This window comes from Anthonomus grandis, chromosome 17 (genome assembly GCF_022605725.1).
Source record: "Anthonomus grandis grandis chromosome 17, icAntGran1.3, whole genome shotgun sequence".
NCBI classification, from domain to species: Eukaryota; Metazoa; Arthropoda; class Insecta; order Coleoptera; family Curculionidae; genus Anthonomus; species Anthonomus grandis.
The window spans coordinates 2,106,209-2,132,209 of record NC_065562.1 but is presented as its reverse complement, the minus strand read 5'-3'; the positions used below and the strand labels follow the sequence as shown (position 1 = coordinate 2,132,209).

At 36.2% G+C, this 26,001-nt stretch overlaps 1 protein-coding gene across 4 annotated transcripts in view; it reads left to right on the top strand.

The window, feature by feature from the left end:
- The window catches only part of LOC126746095 (retinal guanylyl cyclase 2-like), a 407,445-nt gene that overhangs the window by 253,739 nt on the left and 127,705 nt on the right, over positions 1–26,001 (top strand). For all 4 annotated transcript variants that reach the window (XM_050454204.1, XM_050454203.1, XM_050454205.1 and 1 more), the window contains exons 9-10: positions 14,911–15,135; positions 24,182–24,414. In XM_050454204.1, coding sequence (XP_050310161.1) covers positions 14,911–15,135; positions 24,182–24,414 — 458 coding nt within the window. The remainder of the gene's footprint in view (positions 1–14,910; positions 15,136–24,181; positions 24,415–26,001) is intronic.

The window sequence follows — 26,001 nt, the reverse complement described above, 5'->3', positions numbered from 1 at the left end:
ATCCAAGCATTCTTCCAAATCGCAAGTTGCATAGCAATAGTGCTTCGGAAAAGGGAATTGTTGTAAAAAATGAGCCTATTTATTCTGTTCCAAAAATTCCCACCCACATATTAAAACCAAAACGGTGATGATGTCTAGCCATTCGTTTTATTGAGGGATTTTCCCTTGACCAAGAAAATTTCATTATTTGTAACCTCTCTCTTTGATACTCTCGTCCGACAGGGTAATCCTATGGGGAAATGTCTAATTTTCTTGACATTTCCTGGTGTACCATTCATAAAATGTTCTTCGCCTGTCCGGGTCACTTGGTTTAAGGTCTTGACAGATTATGAATTTAAACGGGTGGAATTTCTGTTTTCTCGAAATAAAATAGACATTAGATTTTGGTACTCCAGTGGTATTGTCAATTTTTCTAACAAATATTTCCGGATTTTCAATTACTACCAAATCATTTCATAACAATCAAAAACTAATACTTATACATTATTTTCTTTTTTTTTTCAATGCAGGACTTATTACTTATTGACAATACAGGTTTCTTGAATGCACCATACTGCTGATGATTCGAAACCAATCGTCTCAAAATTTTTATACTGGGTTGAAATTGTCAAACCAGTGAGCTGCCAAGGCAGTTGTGCATATAGGACTCCTGGTGGACCCGTCATGCCCTACCGGGGGTTACCAGAGCTCAATGGCCTTAAAAAAACCGATAAGGCTCTCTGGTCTGAAGGACTTAAAGTCACTCGGTGCACTGAAGGTGTTACCCAAGTATTTGAACCTGGCGCGCGTGAGTGCTGGGCACTCTCTGACCACATGGTCAGCGGTTTCATCCTCCTCCCAGCACCACCGGCATTCCGGGTTGTCCGCAATACTGGTATGGAGATGGTTTCTTAAGAGCCAGTGTCCGGTTAAAAGACCTGTCACTAGCCGAATTTCGCGTCTTTTTAGGCGTAGTAGATTTTTGGTGAGACAGGCAGAGGGCCCACCTATGTGCGCTTTGGCCTGTCTACTTCCTCGTTACCTGCATGGCCAGGATACAGCCAAGCTGGACCCTGCACCAGTTTTTCCAGGGGCCGTATTTTTGAAACCATTCGAATCTCATTCGCATATGAAATTAGAGGACTTCGCACGAAAAATCGATATTCGTATTTTCCACCGCATCGTATGCGAACTTTTTCGCATGCAGTGTCTCGAGTGGATAAGTGGATATATAGCATTCGAATTTCAAAGTTCGTGTGCGATTTTCAATTTGATTTTGCCACTTGTCTTGTTTTGATTATAAACTAGTATTTTCGTAGTGTTTTTTTGTTGTTTATTGAAAAAAAATAACCATAATCAAATGGCAAGATTAATCAACCTTGTGCAAAGAAACGTCGTCGATACACTGGAAGAGACTGAAACTCTAGCAGATCGAAAGAATAGGATGTACTCTTATTTTCTTCACCCATTTGAAATGTATTCAGATGCTCAATTTATTAAATTATATAGAGTATAGGCTTGTATAAATTATACAAGCCTATTACGATGGAATTGATGTGCTCCAGGGAGACTGTATAATCTGTCTGATACTTTTGTCCACAACACAAGGCTTTTGCAGTTTTAGCTGAATAATCTTGGGTGAATTTGCCCGACTTTAATTCCGGGTGCTCTGCCATAAATAAAATTAATTCTTTCTTTTACTCACTCGATACAAAACCGCAATATTTTTTATTTTTTGAATCCAACTTAAAAAAAAAGTCAATTCAAAAAAGCCAAGAAAGGCCATGAAGAAAACCTCAAAATTCCCTGATGTTTTTAAACTTAAATTCCAGGTTAGGTTAAAAAATCTTTATCGTCTTCATCCCGTTTGACATGACTTTCAATAGCACACGACTTTGCTACGTTGCCACTACATTTCATGTTGTGAAATTTCGAATGCTGTTCAAAAATGCACTTTTAAATTCGTATGCGAATTTTGCCGCTCGACTTTGTTCGCATTCGAAGATTCTCACATGGTTTCAAGAATACGGCCCCAGGACTTTCGGTACGTACAAGCTTGGAGCTTACCTTTACCCATAATAGCTTTAATGGCAGCTGTCTGAGCATATTGATAGGCTGCAGTGTCCGCAGCTTAGGATTTTCTGTCCAAATTTTAATACAGGAATACTTCTGGAAGACAGTAGTTTGCTCCCCCAGGCAGTTTGTCCTAATGGTATGTGGGATTCCACCACAAAGCCCTGATCCAGAGCCTCTGTTATTCATTCTGGAGCCATCTGTGTACCAGATGGTCCCCCTGTTTAGCAGTGCAGGTCTGTTGGAATGCTGCCACTCCTCTCTGCCTGCAATATGCGTCACGAATCCCTCGCAGTCCACAGTCACTGGAGCCATGCAGTCACTGCCCATCAGAAGGAGAGGACATTCCTGTATGGCCCGTGACCCGATTTTTGCGTGACCGGTCTCTCCAGCACGTAGTTCGCCGAGGACGTATAGCCTGTACCCAGTCCTCATTGCCTCGAATTGCACAACGACGTCCAGAGGCGGAAGGCTCAGCAGAGTCTCAAGCGCTCTAGTTGGCGCCGTTCGCATGGAATCCGTTATGCTGAGACATGCAAGGCGTTGGACTCTGTCCAGTTAAGTTATACAGGTTATGTTTTCTTTAGACAGTTATTTAAATACATACGACTATTTTAAACGGCGCGGCGTTGTTGTAGCATAGGATATAAAATTTGAACAAAACAATTTTAATATTTTAATAAAATTATTTTGACATTTTCTGAACGTTCACCACAAAACATTCAGAATTGAATAAAAATCAATTTTTTCCAATTTAAATATTGCAGAATCATATTGTGTCATACATCATGGTATTCGTAATAAAATATGGTATTTAATACAGGATATACTTTTTTTACGCGCCATATAAAAAAATTAAATTGATGATGGTTTCTCCAAAACGAAACTCTCAACGCTGTTTTGTAGAGATTAAAAAGTAGCCATGAGAATATGTCTTTTGTTTTTTCATATCTCTTTAAATAACTTCAGAAAAAAAAATAAAAATGAAACCGGCAAATTTCGGTTTTAGATATATCTCCGGAAGTACGCGGAACCTTAAAACTTTCTAAACGGCATATTTTTTAGGGTTGAAAATGCGCAATTTTTCTCTAAGTTAACCATCTTTGTATTTCTTTTATTTTCCAAGATATTCATGATAAACATCCTTATCTTCAAGCTCCAAGCGTCGCATGTAAATCAAAAAGTCGTTAAAATTTATTAACAAAAGCCTGAACCTTTTCATTTTAAACTGTAAAAAAATAGCTGTAAATTCCTCAAACGTTATTCTTCTTTTATTAATACTATTAAGCCCACCTGCATTTAATAATAATTATTGTATTTATTGGTCGTTGAACCATTTTCCAGAATGCCCGCAGCAATGCCTGTTATTGGGTTAATTAACTTGACTAATTATTTTATTTTCGAATATGTTCAGAGGTCACAGGTTGTTCAGTTTGGTATTCCATTAAGGCGTCATATCATGTTTAATTAACCTTAAAATGTTTTCACCTTCTATTATTATTTTTTTGATCAATCTAATTTTTTCCACAAATAAACCACTAAAAATATACCTGATTAATTTAAACCTACAAATCGTTATCATTATCGGGGAAAAAATAAAACAATAAAACTGTTATTTAGTGTCTTATTGAAGAGAATAATTGATTTATTTTTTAAATTTGATGGCTGTGAGAAATTAATGCGAAGTTTTTAAATTGATGTTAATTTTAAGAAATAGATTAGATAAAACTATATATTAAATACCTTAATATAATCATTTTAGTGTTTAAGTATTTTGGTAAAAGAAGTCGTCTTAACAAAAAAAATAATATTTTATATTTAAAAAAAAAACAATAATAATAAATATACGGTTTTTTGATATAGAATCAAACCCTCGGGCGTATATCTGATACCAATTTTAAACCTTTGTAAGTGTACCTTATATTAATTTTTTTAAGTTTTTTTCTGTGTCTGTTTGTCGTTTTGTTTTTTGTTCAGAACTATTTCCTTTTAGTATCCCGTGATGTGTCCGAAACAAGTCGGGAAGTTTAAAAAACTGAATGTTTCTTAGATTTTATTAATTAAAAAGGCACATATATGTACATACATTATAAAAATATATAATAACATATGAATAATAAACTTATAAAATATATGACAATAAAGCAGCTACGAGCGAGGCCTGCGTAGAACTGAACTCGAGTCGTCTCTCGGATATCAGTTACGCTTGGATCCGCCAAATTGCTCGATCATCATAAAGGATTTTGCCAGGTTGCTAACACGGCCATTCTGAACTTTAGGACGCTCTCGGCCCGATTTCTCCATCCAGAGAAACACCTTCTGGAAAAAGATATATACAAAATCAGTGCAATATAATAACCTTTCTCGGTCAAAATGTACAAACACGGTACTGAGCATAAATATATCATGCGTACAACTGACCAGTTTTTCTTGTCACTTTGCATAACTGACCGATAACTACTGCTGTAGTTACCGAATTTCTTTAACCATTGTGCAAAAACGGTACTGAGCATAAACATATCATGCGCACGAATGGTAAAAACAAATTCATCTGACTTATTTTCTTTTAGTTTGTGGAATCGACTGGTAACACAAGTGCATTACCAAAATGCATAACCATCGTGCAACACGGGACTGAGCATAAACAGATCATGTTCACGAATAGTTAATAAATACACTTCAGCAAGCTTGTCTAATTATAGCCACTACTGTTACCAGATTCCAAAACTTTTAAAGATTTCTAACAACCCTTTAGGTTGACTGGATTACTCAACACTAGCTTTAAACATGGCAGCTCTCAAGCCTCACCAAATCAATTCTAACAACCCTTCAGGTTAACTAGATTACTTAACATCAGCTTCAAACTTTATAACAGTCTCACTATACACATTCAACAATTTATCATAAAACAATCTGAATCAATCTCAATCACAACAAATCTTAAACATCACCAATAAGGTAAAATCTAGTAGTCACAATCAACCTTTATCATGACATTATGAATAAATACTTTTAATTTTACTGAAAATATTATTGCTAACATGGCTCATCACCATCATCAATACTATATACTAACCAGTTTTCTTAGAATCTGATTCCTGGTCACACTCAGCTTCCAACCCCTCAAGAAGGTCTGAACAGTCCTCCAGACACCATGCTTTCGGTTATAACTTCATTTGCGCAGCTGCTGCTGTAGTCTTGCAGTTAGTCAGTGATTCTTTTCCCACTTTGGTCAATTCATATCTGTCATGACCTAGTGTAGCTGTGACTTTGTAAGGACCCTTCCAACCAGACTCCAATTTTTTTGTTAATTTTTGCCAGCGTTGTAAGAGTACGAAATCACCGGGTACATACACCTTGGCAATTTTCGCTCGGCTATTCCTGTAGAAGTCCTGTACTTGAGCATTTTCTTCCAGGCGAGTTTTGACTAGTTCATACCATACTTCGCGTCGATCTTCCTTTTCAACCAAGTCTTCATTTGTTGCTGTATTGAGTATACGTTGAGTTTCAGGATTCCGGCCGTTACATCCAAACAACAAGTGAGGGGATTTTTGGGTAGTTTCTTGAGATATTTCATTTTGCACTCGTAACATGTTGGCAATTAAGCGCATATACCTTTCTACTTGGCCATTTGCTTGATGCATAAACGGAGTTACAAAATGCCATTGGATATGCCATTCAGCCATTGAAGGATCGCCTTGTAGCTTTTTAAAAGATCCATTATCGGTAATTATGCGTGTGGAAGCTCAACGAGTGTTATTATATCTCCAATACATGGAGCTGATTCTAAGGCAGAAGTTCCTCTTACGGAATATATAAAACAAAATTTTGAATAGGCATCAATTGCGACAAAGACATGCGTGAACCCGTCGGCAGTTTTTGGAAAAGGTCCCAAATGGTCCATGTGTAGTGTGTGAAATGTCCACTTTGGGCAAGGAATAAAGTTTAGTATGAGAAGGCTTCGGAGTACGTTTCTTTGTTAAACATTTTAGGCAACCATTAATATACTTTTTAATAAAAGATCTCATTCCAGGGAACCAGAAATGTTGGGCTATACTGGCGATTACTTTATCCATGCCAAGATGGTATTGGTTATCATGATACTCTTTTACTAAAGCAAAACGGGATACCTTTGGCACAAAATACTGAACGTGTTTCTCACCGTCAATATTCTCTATATGACATAAAAGTGTATTACGAATACAATAGGATTTTTTATCTAATTTGTTTTGTTTAATAAGAGCATTATACGATTCTACTTCGCTATCTTTGTTTTGCTGAATTGCAAGCCAACCATCTGGCATCAAGTGTTCACTCTCACTAGATTCTGAATTAAGGTCATCGTCCGAATCATTTTCGGTAATAACTTTTCTAGTGACAGACCAACACCCACTCAAAGACAAGGCCTTAGTGCTTGGCGCGTGACGTCATCGATGTGGGCCACCGATTTTTAAAAACCAAGGGATTTCATATGCTAATATCTCAATATTTGGCTTATTTTAAAAAATGCTAGGAATAGAATAGAGTTCAGGAAACATTCAAAGGTATGTTTTAGTTCTGGTTGAATGTCAGGTTAAATATTATGGTGTAATATTAAATGCAGACTCCCAACTCCCCTACATCTGCGCCAAAATTCAACATACGTTTTTAGGTATTTTTTTATTTTTTTTTATACCATTAAGTAGTAAAAAATGTTATTATATACACATAAATACATATATTGACTTTAAAAGCTTAAAAAGCTTAGGTATACTCCAGTTCATGTAATTTTTTAATTGCAGAAAAAGAAGCACATTTTTTCTTCGAGGTGTCAAAATCAGGAAAATAAAATTGTTGGTCTGGTTTAGAGTTAAGCCAATTATTAAATACACATTTAAGTAAGTGAACTGTGTCAAATAGGTAAAATAATGGTCTCTGATTATCTATGGGATGGGGATAAACAATGCTAAGTTGGTCTGCAGTTGAAAAATGACTAATGGCTTTCCCGTTAATGGCATTATTATCACACTATTAAAAAACTATGTATCCAATCTCCTCTAAATTTTCAATAATTGTCTTAATAAAATTATAAAGTATGTCTGATGTAATTTTGGAGATGGGAGCTATGTAAACTACTTCCTTAAAGCTGGAACACACACTTGTAATCATAAAAGTAAATGCTGGAAAGCTAGAGACTTATTATTGACTGATGTTCCAGTGATATTACCGCCTTTATAGTCCATGTATAAGGGTCAATATGAATTTCATCAAAAAATAGTGTCACAAATCTCTCATGATCCTTTAGTAAACTAAACACATTTTGGGCATAAGTTAAAAACATTTTTTTTTCATCTATGTGGGGATCGGTCATGTGTTTGTTACAAATACCCATTATAGTTTGAGGATGTGGTAAAATTAGGGATCCATAATCTCTTAAATACTTGTATGCATGAGGACTAATAGTATAGATTATAGAGGTCAAAATTATTGTACTACTTGAATATCTGTACCTTTCCTTTGCAGTTTTAAGCAAAGCTAATTGTTAACAAATAAAATCTAAAGAATGTACTATTTTGTTGTCTTCAATGTTTTTAAAACTTTTTAGTATGTTTGACACAAAATCGAACACACGTTTCATTTTATTTATGTCATTTGATGGTTTGGCATGATCGAGAATTGTATTGCCAAGGGTATTGGTAGCAGTCTCGGTAGCAGTATTTGTAGGTGGCAGATTTAAGTCACAGTCGTGGTTGTCATTATTGGTAACATTTTCCTCCAAAGGCAGGGTAATAATAGTAAGGTCTATTGCTTCAAGTATTGCATATAAATCATCTAAACTATGGGAAGTATATGGAGTTTTAAATTTTGATGTTAAAATACAAACTGGCTCACTATATAAAAAAGATTCAAAAGTTTGGTTTTAGTAATTCTATTGTAAAAATTTTACCTGTGTTAGAATCTTGCACTTAATATGTATAATAAAACATATAATAAAGTACTCTTTATTATACTACCTTCAGGAAAATGATCTTCACATACTTTGGTGTTGTTTGTGGGCTCAAAGTCATCTCTGTGTATGGCTTTTACCCATTTTCCCCTTAGATTTAGGTATATCCTTCGGAAAACCGAAGACGTGCACTTTAGGTCCGTTTTTATAGTTTCCGTTACAACCCGGAACACAACACTTTTGAGGCATATTTACACTCTGGTATAAACTACAAGCCGAACTAGGAGAAAAATATTAAATTAAACACGAACTAAAGTATTAAACTCTGATATAAACAAATAAAACCGCGACCGAGAACCGGTTTTTCCGAGGATTTTTCTAGTCCGAAATTAAGATTTTGCGATTTAAAAGTACGCGAAGAGTTTACATAAATATAACATACACGTTTCGCGGAAATAAACAGTTCCGATTTTAGAAAAAAACACAAAAATGGGCTAATGTTTACTGCGGATCTCGTCAGAAATACCGGCAACTACAGAACATAAATATAAAAAACCTAACCTCTCGTTTCATCAGGTGGCACAACTAGTAGATGCGCCGTTGTCAGATTTATATACAAAGAACTATTGGCAAGTAACAAGGTATTAGATAAATGATAAAATTTGAAAAAATTGAAGTTTCAATTATAAAAAGAGAAATAAGGATGCACTCTTTTTTTAACTAAATTGTAAAGTAAGAGCAGTTAAAGATATAGATTTAATTATTTTAAGATAGTAATAGATCATCCTAACGTTCACGGCAATCTGCAAAGTCTGGCAGCGTTGCAGGCAGCCTTCCGTGGACGAACACCGGCAGCGTCACCAGCTGAATTCACGCGAAAATCAACCCGAAGTGCATGGCCCAAACGTGTCACGAGCAAATTTTTTTGGAGCGCTTTGTCCTTTTGTAGAGGTGTTATTGTTTGTAGAGGTGTTATTGGACAGACACGTTTTTTGTTTAGGCGGCGCCGGCGGCGGTGTGTTTCTGCTTAAAAAATCAACGCAAGCCGTGGCAGAGCCCGGGCGATGCTCAATTTCAAAATCAAGTCTTGCATGTAAACCCACCAACGACTTACGCGGGGTATCAAGTCTCTTTTAAATTGAGAGTTTTTAAGAGCATTACAGTCAGTAATTAACTTAAAATTTATGCCTACTAAGTAATGCCTAAAATGTTTAAGTGAATTATAAACAGCAAGCGTCTCAAGTTCAAAAGAATGATAACGTGACTCAGGACCTGTAGTAGCTTTACTATAATATGCCACTACTCGTTTTTGTCCATGATAAATTTGTAATATAATTGCCCCATAACCCAAACTACTAGCATCGGTGTGTAATTCGATAGGTAGCTCGGGATCGAATATCGCTAAAACGGTATCGTTTGTGAGAATAGAAATAACATAGGCGTAAGCTTTATCTTGTTCTGGGCCCCAAAACCAGGGAATATTTGTTTTTAGTAAATGAGAAATTGGCGATACTTTTTGCGAAAAACTTGGGATAAATTTGCGGAAATAACCGGCAAGGCCAAGAAATTGTCGAACTTCTCGGATATTTGAAGGTTTAGGTGAATTACGGAGCATTTCAGTTTTACTTGGACTAGGCTTTACATTTCCCTCAGAAATAAGTCTACCTAGATATTCAACGGATGTTTTAAGAAATTTACATTTTTTTATGTTCAAAGAAAAGCCATATTCCCGTATAGGCTTAAAAGAACTAGTTCTAGTCGTTCAAGGCCTTGTTCAATATTTTCCGAAGGAACTAAAACGTCATCCATGTATTCTAATGCAATTCCTTTTGTAATTAAATTATTAAGTACATGGTTTATTGCTCTTTGATAGATAGCTGGCGCATTGGAGAGCCCGAACGGCATTCTTAAATATTCAAATTGTCCATCCGATGTGACAAAAGCCAATTTTTCAATGGATTCGGAGTGGACAGGAATTTGGTGGAAACCCGCCGCCATGTCAAGGGTGGAAAACTAATTATATTAATCTTGTATATTTTTCTAACTACACTAATTTTAATAAGAGAAAGTTGTGCACCCGTATCAATTATTGCATTAAATTTATGACCTTTTATAATTAGGGGACAGGTCTCGTCTAGCGAATATTTTGTGTATTGCTCTGGTGATCGACAAATACGAACAGTGTTATGATTGCGGTTATTATCTTTCTTTTTAAAACAACTATTATCAGTATGACCAGGTTTTTTACAATAGTCGCAAAATGGTCGCGGTTTTTTACTTGTCGGGTAGGGTGGACTCCCGGATCTTTCACGTTCTAAACCAACTTCAATACAAGAATTCTGCATATGGCCTAACTGGCCACAAATTTAAAACATCGTGGACCTTGTGAAGATGGATATATCATATTATTTTCTGACGAAAAGGATCCAGTAGTCCTTGCAGGAATTGAATAGCGAGATTGATTTATTTCGGTGCCAGATTTGTGTGGTTTAAGTATGCAAAATTGTAAAGCTCTTCATGGTTCAGCAATCAACCGTATTTTAACAGTTTAATTGATTTATTTGCATTTGGATGTTAGGATTACTAATTCCATAACAAATTAGTGATACTATTTCTGATTGAGAAAAATTAGTTCTTAAACGTTCAATCTTTTGCAGTTTGATACGTGCATAGTCAGCAAAACTAGAACACCCGTCAGATTTAAAATTTATTGCTTCATGAGCCAACGCCCCAATATTAATTGTTCCCTGAAAATTGTTAACCAAGTCGCGATTAAGATTACTCCAAGTTCTTTTTTGAACTAGGGGTTTCCACTCATTAAACCAAAATCTAGCACTACCTCTCATACATGAACTTATTCTTACCAGCAGTATAGCCTCACTCCATCCCGCTTCTTGAGCACATCCTTCTACTACCTCTATCCAGTTTTCTGCCCTGTCTACTTGTGGGTTAAAAGAAGGTAAAGAAAATTCCTCATCGTTCCCACATCGAAGAGAATTCGTTGGTTGAAGGGCTTGAACGAGTTGAAAAAATATAGCTTGCATTTGCACAGCTGACGATACACTTGAACTGGATGTTGGATCGGTGGCCGAAATTTTTATAAGTATATCACTATCACGCAAAGTTACCAATGTTAGGTCGAAGTTTGCTTACTATATATGTATATTGTAGTCTCTATATAGTGTGATAAATTGGATAGGCACTGCGCACGCACGATCCCACTTCTGATTTTAGATTTTATTAATTAAGAAGGCACATTATAATAATATATAATAACATATGAATAATAAACTTATAAAATATATGACAATAAAGCAGCTACGAGCGGGGCCCGCGTAGAACTGAACTCGAGTCGTCTCTCGGATATCAGTTACGCTTGGATCCGCCAAATTGCTCGATCATCATAATAGATTTTGCCAGGTTGCTGACAATGTTTAATAAATAAGAGAGTGGATATTCATTTTTCTTAATCTAAGACTCCACTGCAAGTATGGACTATTTTGTCACTATATCCAACTTTGTTCAATTCTTTAAATTCTTAGGTTTTGCTGATGATCTAAATGATTATATGACTCTTTCTTCGATTGAAGATTATTTAAAACGTCAATCAGATCTCAAAAGACTAGATCAGTGGTGTGAGGAGAATGCTATGGATCTACATGTTGCAAAAAGCCATTCAATATGCTTTACTAAGAAACAAAATAATATTTTTTTGATTATACTTTATCACATTGACTTAATTCCTTCCAAGGCATTTAGTATGCTTAGGTTTAAAAAAAAGATACAAAAAAGTACATTTGATATTACGACCATTTCTGCAATTAGATTACTGTACTGTACTTTATTAAGAGCAGTAATTAGAATACTGTTCATTAGTCTCGAGCCCTCACTATGCTTGTCACATATACAGACTGGAACGAGTGTAAGGGCGGTTTCTTAGATATTTAGCCTTCAAGTCCAATATTCCTCCAGTCGATAAATATACCTTTGATTTAATTTATTCCAAGGGTGTCAGGAATAGCAAACTCCTATGCCGAAAGTCTTCACTTTTTTTTATGTTAACTTGAGAAAATTTGTGAGACTATTAAAAAGAAATGTGATCTGATTTTTAAGTCTGAACATTTTTTAGTGTTTTGTACCTGTTTGTTTCACTTTATTTAAATTATTATCTAATGATTATTAATTTATCTGTATATGTTTTCTGTTATCATTTATTTTAGGTTGTTGAGTTTTATATTTTATTGTTAACATTTTTATCCTACAAATGGGCAAGGTCCATAAATTATTAAATAAATTAACACGCTAGCTGTGATGAGAATATACGTTGTTTTATTCTTGTATATAATAATAATAACGTTTATTAATCCACATATACATATGTTTACAAGCTGTAAAAAAAAACATCATTGTAACAAAAAATAACAGACAAAATGTGGATTAAAAGGCATAATTTCAGCTTCTCAACGCAGTTGAGGGCTGTTGTAGCCTATAAAGTAGAATAATTTATCCAAAAAAAGTTAATAATAGTAAGTACCCAAAGAAAAATAAATAAATAGTGCACAAAAATCGAGGAAACACATTTAAAACATGTTTACATTAATAAAATGAAAAAGAGAATAAACAAAAATAAAAACCTATAACAAATCCAAAATTCATATTTTTAAATGCATTGCTTTAATAAAAAATAATAATAAGTTTTTAAATAATATTCTGGAGCTTAGATTTCATGCATTTTCGGAAGCCGTTTGTCGTTAGCGAAAGATCAGTAATATATTTATTTATTACAGATGCAATATTATAAGAAAATGATTGTTTAATAATTTCTTTTCGATGTCGTGGAATAAACTAAACGCCGTCTATTTCTAACATTAGCCTGATGATGAATATCAGCTTTAAATACCACCCTATCCAAAAGATTGTGGGCACCTCATCTTAAGAATATTGTAGCAAAATACCACATAATGTAACTCTCTCCTCGATGACATATTAAGCCATTCAAGATCTTTCGACTGGTGCGACACTCCATATGGCCTGCGAATAACAAAAATAAACCTTATACATGCATTTTGCAACTTTTCTATACGCTTTTTATCTCTGTTGTCTAAACAAGGGCCATACACAGTATCACAAAAGTTAAAATGAGAAAGAATGAGAGAGTCGCACAGCATTCGCTTAGTATCCCCATTTAACTCATGGCGCTGCGGATATAAAGTTTTCAACATTGAATAGGCTTTCTGCAATTTTGATGTCACATGATATGAGAATCTTAATCCTACATCAATGTACAAACCGAGATGTTTGTAAATATCTTGAAATACGATAGGCTCGTTATTAATTTGTATCTTTAAATTTTCCAATAGGTGCTGCCTTAAATTTTATTTGGTAAACAATATCGCAACAGATTTCTTAGGGTTTAACTGTAAGCCATGTTTTACAGATAAATTATATAGACTTGACAAGTCTTCATTTAAACAGTCACCAGCATTGCCCGGACATTTGATGAATCAAATGACAACATCAACTGCATATCATCAGCATAACTATGATGTTTAGTATACTTTAAACATTTAAACAAAACGCACGTATAAATCAAAAAAAGAAGAGGACCAAGAACACTGTTCTGAGGAACTCCCATAACTACAGCCATGTCTTCTGAAAAATTGTCATTTAAACAAACTTTTTGCTTTCAATGTGTGATAAAGCTTTCCACGAGTTTAATTGCAGCATTAGAAAATCCTACAAAACCAAGTATCGACAATAAAATCTCGTGATTAAGCATATCGAAAGCTTTGCTATAATCTAGCATCCCTAGTACAACGGATTCGTTTTCATCTAAAGATCGAATAATATTATCCGTCAGATCGCATAGAGCGGTCGCACAGCTATGATTGAAATGTAATCCAGACTGCTTCAAAGGAAGGATAGAATTGCTGTTTAAAAACAAGGTAATTTGCTGCTCAAGACATTTCTCTAGAACGTTCGATAATATAGGCAGAATCGAAATTGAACGTAAGTCGCTAAATTCTTTTGGATTTTTTACTTTGGAAGTCTTTTTAACTTATTTACAATGGAAGTATATTAGCTAGTTTCTAACTGGTCGAAAATATATTTGATGTTATGCATGAATTTATCAAATGAGTAATATGTGGTATTATAAATGTACAACAGAGCAATATAAGCTCCAAGTTTAAATTATCACGACCAATTGCTTTTGACTTAAGTTTTCCTAAAATTTTCATGACGGTATTGTGACTGAACATTAAACTTAAGTGAACTATGCCTTAGACTATTAGTATGGTAATAATTAAGAAGCCCTGTATGGATATTAAGTGCCTTGACAGAAATATTGGAAAAATGTGAATTTGCGTCATTCAAATTTTTTGATAAATTCTCAGGTAATGTAGATTTTTTGGACTTACAAATTCCTATTTTTCTCATTAAATTACACTTTTCCCTAACATTACTATGTTTTAGCTCATGGTTAAGAAAAGCCTTTTTTTCAGCACAAATAGCAGAAGTAGTATAATTTCTTAGTATAATTTCTTCTCCTATAAGTTATTTGTAATATGACCAATAATCATTATTTTTTGTCTGTCGAAACCTATTTAAAGCGTTGCAGGTTTATCAATTTTTTTTAAAATGCTAACTATATTTCAATCAAACTATGATTGTTTCCGATATTTTTGTTATGTGTCAAGCGCCAATGTAACTTTGCGTCCTTCATCCCTGATTTTTAATGCTCTTTTTTAACTCGCTTTTAAACCAAATTTAAACTATCCCAAAACATATCTTACTATATGTCTTATAAAATAATATTTTTTTGATAATGGTTCTTCTTCAATTCCGAATAGTATTAGAATAATATAGAATTTATTTACAATTTGGTTCAAAGTTTATTAGTGTAAAATTACTTAATAGAATTTTTTTTTCAGTACCTCGAAGACTTAAAAGCCAATAGAGCCCGTATAATAATTGCTGATGTGGTAGACGAGATTGCGCGGCAAGTGATGTGTGAAGCATACAATCTAAAAATGACGGCCGTTGAAGGATACGTTTGGTTCTTGCCGGTGTGGCTCAATCAAACTTGGTACAACACAGATTATTTCAATTCCCACCGTAACGAAACCGTTAATTGTACTACAGAGGAAATGATTAAGGTAATTTACACATATACTTATAAAAGTGCCCTTTTTTCAAATTAATTTTTTTAAATTTCTAATTGCCTACGTTACAATATATGTATACAGAGTGCCTCTGATTAATTGGTGTTTTTGTTAATATTTAAGATGCAGGATCGGTTAAATCAGCAAACTAGTACGATTTTGTCTATTGATTAAAATTGTGAAACCAGAAAAATATTCGATATCGCGTGTCTGAGAAACTGAGAAATATTTCTTTTTTTTTTAATAGAATGCCCTGTATATTTTTGCATAAATCAAAAGTTAATAATTTTCTGAATAAAAAGTGTATTTACACCAATAGCCTAAACTTAAAAATAACAAAGTTATAGCGATGTTAATAGTTTTACCAAACTGTGCTTTGTAATATAAAAATAACATCAAGTAAACCTACTTAATTTACAATAAATAAACAAAAACATCGGCATCTTGTTCAATACATTTCTGGGCACATAAGTACGCGTGTTGTTGCTTTTAAGATTGATCTTCCATCTATTGAACCGCATTATCTTAAGATTTATTATATAAACACAGACAAGTCCGAGTGGTAATTCGATAGGGTCTTGCGTCAGCGGGATTCGATATCGTTGACAAAAAGACAGAATCACCACGAGCCTTGGTGTAAATGGTCACATTTTGATATTCTTCATTTTTAGTAACAAGTAGTGCGTTTTAAATTTTAGTGCGTTTTAAATTTTTATTAGATTTTCATTTAAATCTAATATTCTAAGTCAGAAGTGGGATTACCCGAAAACGTGTCTTGTTACCCGTTACGTGAACTATTGTGTCAATTAATTTAAAAATGGCGGAAGGAAGTGCAAATGTGGGCTCCACTTTGGAGAATTTGCTTCGCGGACTTTTAGAGCATGCCGATTCGCATGTGAATGTGCCATCTATGCCAACTGGGGATTGCATTAGTTTTCCGGACTTTGTACCTGGACGAGATGACCCGGAAAGATGGGTCAATGATGTGTCCGAATTGGCTACCCACTTGGGTCGGAGTACTGGTGTACTTATGGCTGCAATTGGAATTTGTTTTGAAGGGGAGGCAGGAGAGCAGGTTTAAAAATTGGTGTCCTTTAGATAGCCGTTCTTTGGGAAAATTTAAAAAGAGATTTGTGCGGAAGTTTTGCAGGTAGTGCAAATGTTGGTCAATTAATGTCCGATGCTATGGCCTATAATTCTGACGGCTGTCCGTCTTTTGGTTCACACGATCGTTTAAAATTACAAAAAATTAACTTAATAAGAGTTGCATTTACGCAGGAGCAACTTATAAGTCTAATTTGTTTTGGTGTAAAGAATACCTCTTTACAAGCCCAATTAACACAAGCTGGGCACCCAACTGTTAGTTCGCTTCATTTTACACGAATTGAAATAAAACCGACCAGCCATAGCAACATCAATAATAACAATCGACGGGAAATTCAAAATGAATTTTCAAATAACAATGACAATGACAACGTAAGCCATAGAAGTGTAAATTTAAAAAAAAAATTATATTGAATGGTTTAACTGCGGAAAGATTGGTCATCGTCGGGCAGAATGTATGTCTCGAGGGATTAAAATGGAAAGGGAAGAAAATCTACCTGGTCCGTCTAAAGCTACCGCACATCACGCAATTATTGTAAAAAATCGGGTCATTCATTTGATAAGTGTTTAAAGACAATTCGGGCCGATAATAAGCAGAAACCTGATTCTTATAAGCACGTAAACGTTTGTAGCGTCAGTAAAGTGGTAATGATTAACAAATTCTGTTTGTAGTCACTAAACATCAATAGGATTCAAGAAGTTTTATTAGATACTGGAGCAGAGGTTTCTCTTATACGTCATAATGAAGCTAATGATGTTTCGGGGATTTTTACAGCAGAAGAAAAATTACGTATGGGCGTAGGCAAAAATTCTTTTTTTTTATGGTAACACAAGCACAAGAGGAAAGTCCTATGTCACTCTTGGAGTGGTGCTTACGCGAAGATATTTGTGGGCATTTATCTTGAATCGCTGCAGGTTGTATGCGTCGGGAAATATGTGAGGTGGAAGCCCGTTCCACAAAGAAGATGTTCTCCAGATGAATGAGTCCCGATACAGCGACGTCCTTGGGGTAGGCAGGTGGACTCGATGTTGATGAGCCGCAACTGCTAGACGCGTCCTTCTTGCCGGAACAGCCCTGGGTGGAATCAGGCCTGCCAGCTCAGAGGAGCACTTACCGTGATAATAACGGTAGAATAAACAGAGATCAGCCACCTTTCTCCTGTGCTCCAGACTGGCCAGACTCTTTGTCAGTTCTGGTTTGTCGATAAGACGAATAGCTCTCTTCTGTATAGAATCTAGCAGCTTTAAACTATGCTTAACTATGCCAGACATGCGAGCAATACTCGACGGAAGGGCGTATTTGAGCCTTATAAAGAGTCAGCAGCTGTTCTGGTGTATACAGTTTTTTCGTTTTGAAAAGCACTCCGAGTTTTTTGGAAGCTGCCCTGGCGATCTCGGCAACGTGGTCATGCCAGGACACACTGTTGGTGACTTCGACTCGTAGAAGATGTAAAGATGATTTCATTGGCAATGTTTTCCCTGCCATAACCAGCTCCGGGCCACCAAGGTTAGTCTTCATCGTAAATACTGCAGCCTGCGTTTTTTTAGCGTTAAAATTGACCAAATTGTTATCGCCCCACTTGCTCTAATATCGTTGTTGGTTGAAGCTACCTGTTGCTGCCTAAGATTCTGAGAAGTTGCGGCTGTCGTTGGTTTGGCGGACTTAAATGTGGAAATAAGTGTGCTATCATCCGCAAAGCTGTAGATTGGATTGACAGTGGTTCCTACCAAATCGTTGATATATACCAAGAAAAGGGTGGGGGATAGAATGAATCCTTGAGGGACTCCAGCGTTAATGTTAAATTTGTTGGAGAGGTATCCATCGACGGCTACTTGGATTGTTCGTTGTTCAAGAAAACTTTTGATCCAATTCAATAATGAGTTTTGTATGCCGATTGAGGAGAGCTTGGTTAGTAGTCCCTCATGCCACACTCTGTCAAATGCCTTGGAAATGTCAAGAGCGACTGAGCGGGACTCGCCGTGCTTCTCCATGGCCTCCGTCCACAAGTGTGTGACGTAGACCAGAAGATCGCCGGTGGATCTAAGCTTTCGGAAGCCGTATTGATGATCGCTGATTAGTCCAGATGATTCCAGATATCTTAACAGTTGTTGGTTGACTGCTTTCTCCATAATCTTCGATATTACTGGAACTAGTGCAATCGGGCGGTAATTGGAGGGCATCGTCTTCTTACCCTTTTTGGGTACAGCTTGCACTTGAGCAGTTTTCCAGCTTGTTGGAAATGAGCCCTGCTTATACGATGCCGTGAATAGTCTACACAAGGGAGGAGTCAATTCGTCTGCACAACGTTTTAGTACCAGGGCTGGAATTCCATCGGGTCCAGAAGCTTTGTTGGTGTCTACGCTTTTAAGAATTTTATTTATAATTCGTTGGGGAAACGAAATTTCTCCCATCGATGAATTCACCCTTGGCAAATATGGCGGTGTTTTGCCTTGCGAGTGCAGAGTAGAATTGGACGCGAAGAGTTTACCCAGTAAGTTGGCTTTTTCCCTTGCTGTTACCGCGATAGAACCATCATCTGCTGTTAGGGGTGGCAAAGCCGACTTAGCAAATCCTTGACTAACGGCTTTCGATACCGACCAGAAAGATCTTGTTCCATTTGGGCAGTTTAGCAATTTGTTTTTGATCCTCTTGTTGTGACTCTCTTTGCATTCATCAATAATTCGCTTGCAGCTATTTCTGGAGGTTAAAAAGTTCCTCCGATTTTCGGTGGAAGGATGTTGACGCCATTTGCGATATGCTGCGTTTTTAGTGTTTACTGCCTTTTTGCAATTCAGGTTGAACCATTGCTTGTTGTTTGATCCGCATTTAGTAGAAAAAGGGATATAAGCTTCCATTCCTGCCAAGATCGTCTCTGTAATTTGGTTTGCACATTTTGAGATATTATTGGTTCTAAAGCAGACTTCTTTCCAAGGGAATGAGCGATAAAATTCCCGAAGATGGTTCCACTCTGCTGATTTATAGTGCCATACCTTCCGCGGCATCGGAGGATCCTGCGTTTTAACATCCAACTGGCAAGAGACTGTTATCAATTTGTGGTCCGATGTTCCTAGGGGGGCCTGTACTGATACAGTGTACGAGTCAGGGTCTGAAGCCAAGACCAGATCTAGGAGACTCGCAAACTCGCCGTCTCGATCGGGGATTCTGGTAGGTTCCTCCACAAGCTGCGTAAGCCCGCATATGGTGGCAAATAGGTCAGCTTCTCGTCCTTCATCGTCGTTCTTGTTGCAGAAGCGCAGCCAGTTGATATTGTGAACGTTAAAATCACCCATGACGATGATTTCGGCGCTTGGGTAGTCAATTTGCAGTTGGTTAATGCAATCAACCAGGTTCAAAAAGAGCCGCCTGTATTGGGTGTCACTTGGTGGTCTGTAGATACAGCAGATAAATTTCGTGGCTCCACTGACTATTATTTTGAACCACATGGCGTCGAAGTCCGCAGGTTCAAGCGTTTCCTCCCGCTGGCAACTCAAATCGCTCTTGACAAATACTGCCAATCCAAAGTTTAGTCGAAATCGGGTGTGTAGATCGTATCCAGGATAAATGAGGTGAACATTTGTTGTTGGAGGTTTCACCTTTGTTTCTGCCAATGCCAGAATGTGAGGCTTATTTGATTGCAGGTGTAGTGTACTGCATTAATATTGGTGTTTAGGCCTCTGATGTTGCAGAAATTGATTTTTAGGCTTTTAAATCCGCCTAATGAACCCCCCCCGACCAGCCTCCGCCCGGAGATCCGAATGGGAGGCGAGTTTGAGTGAGTTTGAGTTGTTTTTAATACATGCCATCTAATAAATGTTACACTTAAGTTGCATGTGGTTTCTAATGACGTAATTTGTGTTGATATAATAATTGGTTTAGACTTCTTGAATATATCTGGCATCGTATTAACTTATTGCCATGCTTTACCTAAATTAGAATTTAAAAATCCACAATCTTAACGTATTAAAGGAAGAATTTTAGTGAAATTAATACCTCTATAACTACAGGTGAATTTAAAATAAGATTAACTGAAGACGATAAAAAAGAATTTTTAAGCTTAATTAGGACAAAGTATGGACAGCGAAACACAGGACATGAAAGATAAACTAACGACAAATTAGATAAAAAAAAATAGTTTTGTACAATCAGAAACACATTATGTCATATGAGCGAGTTAAATTCAGAAAGAGTAACGTAATATTTTGTACTAAAAAGCGCCCGATATACATTATTAAAAGAATACCATGATGAACAGGCATACATTGGCATTGATAAAACTGTATTAAGCATAAATTATCATTTTCTGTTCCCAAGAATGCGCCACTTTGAAAAAAATATATAGAGTCATGTTTAACCTGCCTCACTCGAAAATGAACACCCAGAACAACCACTAATTACGTACACTCGATAGAAGAAGTTGCTATACCATTTAATACTATACATGTTAATTGTCTTGGTTCCCTACCAAAAACAGAAGACAAAAAATTGCCGACTGCCTCATGGATATAATATACCTTGTGGGTACTCCAGCCCGCATAATATCCAACAATGGCACTTCGCTGCGTGCAGCCCAAAATCGTGAACTTCTCTCCGAATGGAACATTCAGTGGCATTTTATTACACCCTACGTGCATCAAGCGAATGGTCAAGTGGAACGTTATATGCGTTTTGTAGCAAACCTTTTACGCGTTCAGGCTGAAGTTACGTCTGAATGGGGTACGTTAGTATCCCGAATTCAGCTTATAATAAATACCACTGTTCATAAAAAAACAAAGAGAACACCTCTTCAAACACTCTTTGGATGTGACAACAGAATACCAGAAATTCAGCGCGTAATTGAAAATGCTTCTGAAGATAATCTCCCTACTTCTGCTGTTCAGCATGAGAAGTGAAGAGAATTCGCTAAAAGACGCCTTTATGAAAATACTATTAAACAGGATGAGCGGTCAAGAAACCGCTCAAAACTTAAAAAAGTATATAATATTGGTGATTATGTACTAATTTCGAGAGACGAGTCAAGGACATTTGAATCAGATTGGATTGGACCTTGCAAAATGACGCACATATTATCTCCGGGCCGATATGAACTTAGAAAAGTTAGTGATGTAGCTAACTCTACCACGGCAGTAGCTGCTTATCAGATACGTCTTTGCCCCAAAGATTAGAGTCCTCGGATTTGCCCGAAACTTATGTTTCTGATGATACCGAACACAAGGTAAATAACATTGTTTTAATTGAAAATGACCGTGTTAGCGTTTACAGTTAAAACTATATTGAGCTTGGGCACTTGTGATGCCTTCTGGCTAATGTTTTTGTTTTTTTTTAAGCTTGGGCACTCGTGATGCTTTCTGACAAATTATTTTTATACATTTGTCTGGGCGTATTTTATTGTTTGCTGACGCGAAGGCGCTTGGACATATTATACTGCTTTCTGACAAATTGTGTTCATATTTGTTTGCTTTCTAACAAGTGATTTAAACATACACAAAGTTTTATCTCACCTTAGTTTTATACTTACAAAACTAGATAAAATCACTGTATATCCTGCATCAACACATTGTGATTAAAGAACCAGTATTGATTTTTATTTATGTTATTAACAGAGTTGTGAGGAGTCTCAGACTAACTCCGGTGCCATGTGGTAATTCCAAGTGGTAATTCGACAGGCTCTTGCGTCAGTGGAATTCGATATCGTTGACAAAAAGACAGATCACCATGAGCCTTGGTGTAAACGGTCACATTTTGATATTCCTCATTTTTAGTAACAAATACAGTGTGCTTTTAATTTTTATTAGACTTTCATTTAAATCTAATATTCTAAAAACACCCTTCTGTAAAAATTTGGGTATTTTAAAATAACTTACCATGTATACAGCAAGAGATTGAGAGTACCATGGAACAAAAATGTTTACGATTTACTGTTCTGACACCATATAATCACAATAGTTAAGGCTACCCCAGATGCTCCACTGCCGCTAAGCAATAAGCATCTCAACACTTGGAAACTAAGATAACATATACTGAGATCTTAGAATCCAAATGTGTCAATCGAGAAGACAAGTGAGGGCCCTCTATAACTCACAAGACCAACTCGAAGGAACTGCGCATTCAGAGGGCATCCCTGTCGATGGGTACACAATCGACCACAACCTGGTAATACCTCGCTAAATAGCGACTGTGAGGTGGGACTCTGTAACGCAAATAGCGATAGATAAACTCTTTATTCTCTATCTCTACGGTATTTCGTACTCTGTAACGCCGTTCGGGCTTTTTCGTTACAGAACGAATAAAGAATATAGAAAGCGAGGTCGTTTCTTAAGCGACAACGAAAAGGACCTTTCTATTGTAAAGATATTATTTTCTTCCTTTTTTAGCGTGTATTGTGGGAAAGAATAAACTATTGGCTTAATTATTTGGATTTGGTACCGACTCCCCGTCCGTACGCCGTGAACGGGAAAATTTTATTAGGAGGGAGAAAAAATTTAACGTGCGATGGACGGGAGTCGCTACCTGATTTTTTTAAGTGTTATGTTATGATTTATTTTCAGTTTTTCGTTTTTTATTTATATTTGTATTCTGTGATTTAGGGTAACAGGAAAAGAAGAAAATCAAATTATTTTACTAGGTAAGTACTCATCCATTCCCTCGAGTAAATAATATCCTATGTAAAATTACACCTTGCAATTGCAAATCATTATAGATAAAAAGTGGGTATACATCATAATATTATTTCTGTTAACTTCCTATAATACCTATTATATATATGCCTTTGAATATCTTAGCTTCTTTAGAAGAAACTATGTTTGGAATAAACTTAAATTGTTCCAGACTAGTTTTTAATGCCATTTTTAACAAATAATCAACTCATTATTGTTGTTACAGATATGGAGAATCAAAGTAGAGCACCTAAAACCAATCCAGCGCAATGGGCTGTGCTGGATTGGTTTAAAATAAAAAATTAAAAATTTTAAAATAAAAAAAAAGTGAAAATGTCAATATTGTCTGACAGACTTTTGACTTTTCTTCTTCTTCTTCTTCTTGTATTCACAGCTGGACTATGCTCAATTGTCTGATGTTTTTAGAATAGATAATTATCGAACTCTATATGCCCGAGCAACAACGAAGTTTATAAGGAAATGTGTATAGAGTGCCAAGGCATTAAGCGATCTTTGTCTCTTCGCTTCCTTATTCCTTTCCTTCTCTAAATAGAGAAAAATTACAGAGTCCCACGCCTGGAATACTATAAAACTCTAGCCATGGCCTTATACAATAAGAACATAAAATATTACTCACAAGTCGACATGATTTACCTGTGCACAAAACAATCACAACCATTCTTATATCCACCTAGTGGACAAACACCACCACACCTAGTAAACTATAACCACTCTGCACTAATATACATGGCTGTTTATAAGCCGAAGTACTAGCACTCACCGTCTCTTTTACTTTTTTGGGTCTCTCTCAATCTCTGCTTATATTATTATTTATGTTTAGGGTATAGATTTTCAAGGATGTAAGATAACTCTCGGGCGGTTGAGACACTTTTAAACGAATACTGGGTGTTTATAAAATACGTTTTTTAAATATATTAATTTACCTTAGGATATTTTACACTTCATTATTCTTTATGTACCCCTAAATAAATAATCTGAATATTAAAATATTTTTTTGTGGCCGCATGGGCATTGATCTGCTATTGAGGACCAATATCAACGTACACATGCATCGCGCGGTTTCTCTTTGAAAATCCGACGCGGTATAGTATGTTGCCGCTGTACCGCGATCTCGAGATAATTCTGGGGAAAACAGTAAGTTTAAAACTGACCCCGGTCTATCGGTCTTTTCGTCGGCATGCTTTCATCGTTTTTATAGTCATTCAAGTGAGAATAAAACGACTATAATTAGTTATTTTTTTAAATTATTTTACTCTTGCAGGCGATAACTGGGTACTTCTCAATGACACACGCCTATTTCGCCCCAGACAATCAAACGATGCAAGAGAATAAAACGGTGGGGGAATGGAGAAAAGAGTATGAAAGAAGTGGCGAATACTCGGATTACGCCGGTTTCGCATACGATGCGGTTTGGGTATATGCTTTAGCTCTTGATAAGCTTTCTAAGACTGATCCGGAAGCACTTTCCGATATGCATTCAGAGAACACGACTAAGTAAGTAATAAGTATTTCTTTTTTTTTGTAATTTAGATTATAATACCTATAATTATTATGATTATAATTGATACGATTTCGTAATTTTTGGTGGAGATCTAAATATTAAATTTCCTTGGTTAGATAGCTACTAACAATCTTCTTTATTTATTTATTCCATAACCTTTGCAAATACATATAACGGTAATTTTATTTTTATTTATTTGCTTAACAGAAAAATGCAATCACAGAGGAAAAAGAGAACTAAACTTAATAATAAAAACATAGTAATAATACTATAAATACTAGAAAACATTATCCACCCATTCTTGGAGTTCTTATTTAACTGCCAGAACTCTAACTTAAAAGAGAAAAGCTAAATTAAACAATTTAAAAATTTTAAACAACCTATGACATTGATAATGAACTATTTTATTTAACTGGTTTTCTATTCTTACCCGCAACAATGTAGGATGATAATGTTGATTTATTTTTCAATATAATAAATTTAGTTATACAAAATATGGTACCTTTCAAAAGTGTATAGTTTATATATTATATAGTAACAGTTTTAAGTAATTTGATTGATTTGATACAGTAATTTGATTGTGTCTCTCAAAAAAATTAGTGCAATGACCGAAAACGTCTCGCCGTCCAGTCGACTAGGTCCGGCGGACCTCCAAGTCGTCTCAAATAAAGTAGTACCTGCGCAGCTGTAAGAAACAGCTGTAAGAAACTAAGAAACTGAACTAAAGAGCCAGTAGACCTTTCTGGCTCCTTGATTATGTACGGCGTACGGGGATGGGGGACAGATAGCTCAAGGAAAAAAACTTAGTTTGTTTGACAAATTTATTGTGTCACCTTAGGCTGTACAAAGGGCCTTACCACAAAAGGCCAAGCTGAGGAGGCGTTATCAACAATAAAAATACCTAAATTAAGACATAGTTTTAAATCAAACCCTTTGGATAACTGTGCCTCGGGATTTCCCGGAACCTAGCTATCCGAGCCAACTCTTCCCTCAGGCAAGAAGACCGACTGGGTAACTTGCAGGTAATTTGTCGGTTCCCCCAAAGGGCAGAGTTACCCCCTTACAACGGAATTCCACCCTTAGGCGGAGACCGGTAGTTAGTTGGGCAGTTGGCAGTTGGGCAGTTGTTTATCCGGCAGTTAGTTGGCAGTTGACCTAACTTAACTCACGAGCAGTCAGAAACGGCGATCTTACTAAGCAGAACACCACAAACCACTCAGAAACGGCGGACAATAGCGTAAACTCGCCCCCCCATAGTCAGCGGGGGGCCAACCCACTGACGACAGAGACGTCAAAACACTACCGAAAATGAGCCTTCCAATAGCAAACATACGAAGACATCAGAAAAACGTGAAGAACTAGAGCGGGGTAAGTCTCTAGCTGGCAGTCCTTTCCCCTCCCAAAAACCCCTCCTTGAACGGAGATACTCAAAAACTCCTTCCCCTTCCTTAAATCCTGCCCAGACCATGGAAGCAGAAAAACCTTACTATAGTGCAGAGGTGTACAAAACTATCTGCGAAAGCCTCGAAACCGAGATCCTGCGGTCGAGCATTGAAGACAAAAATTTAAAATATAAAACA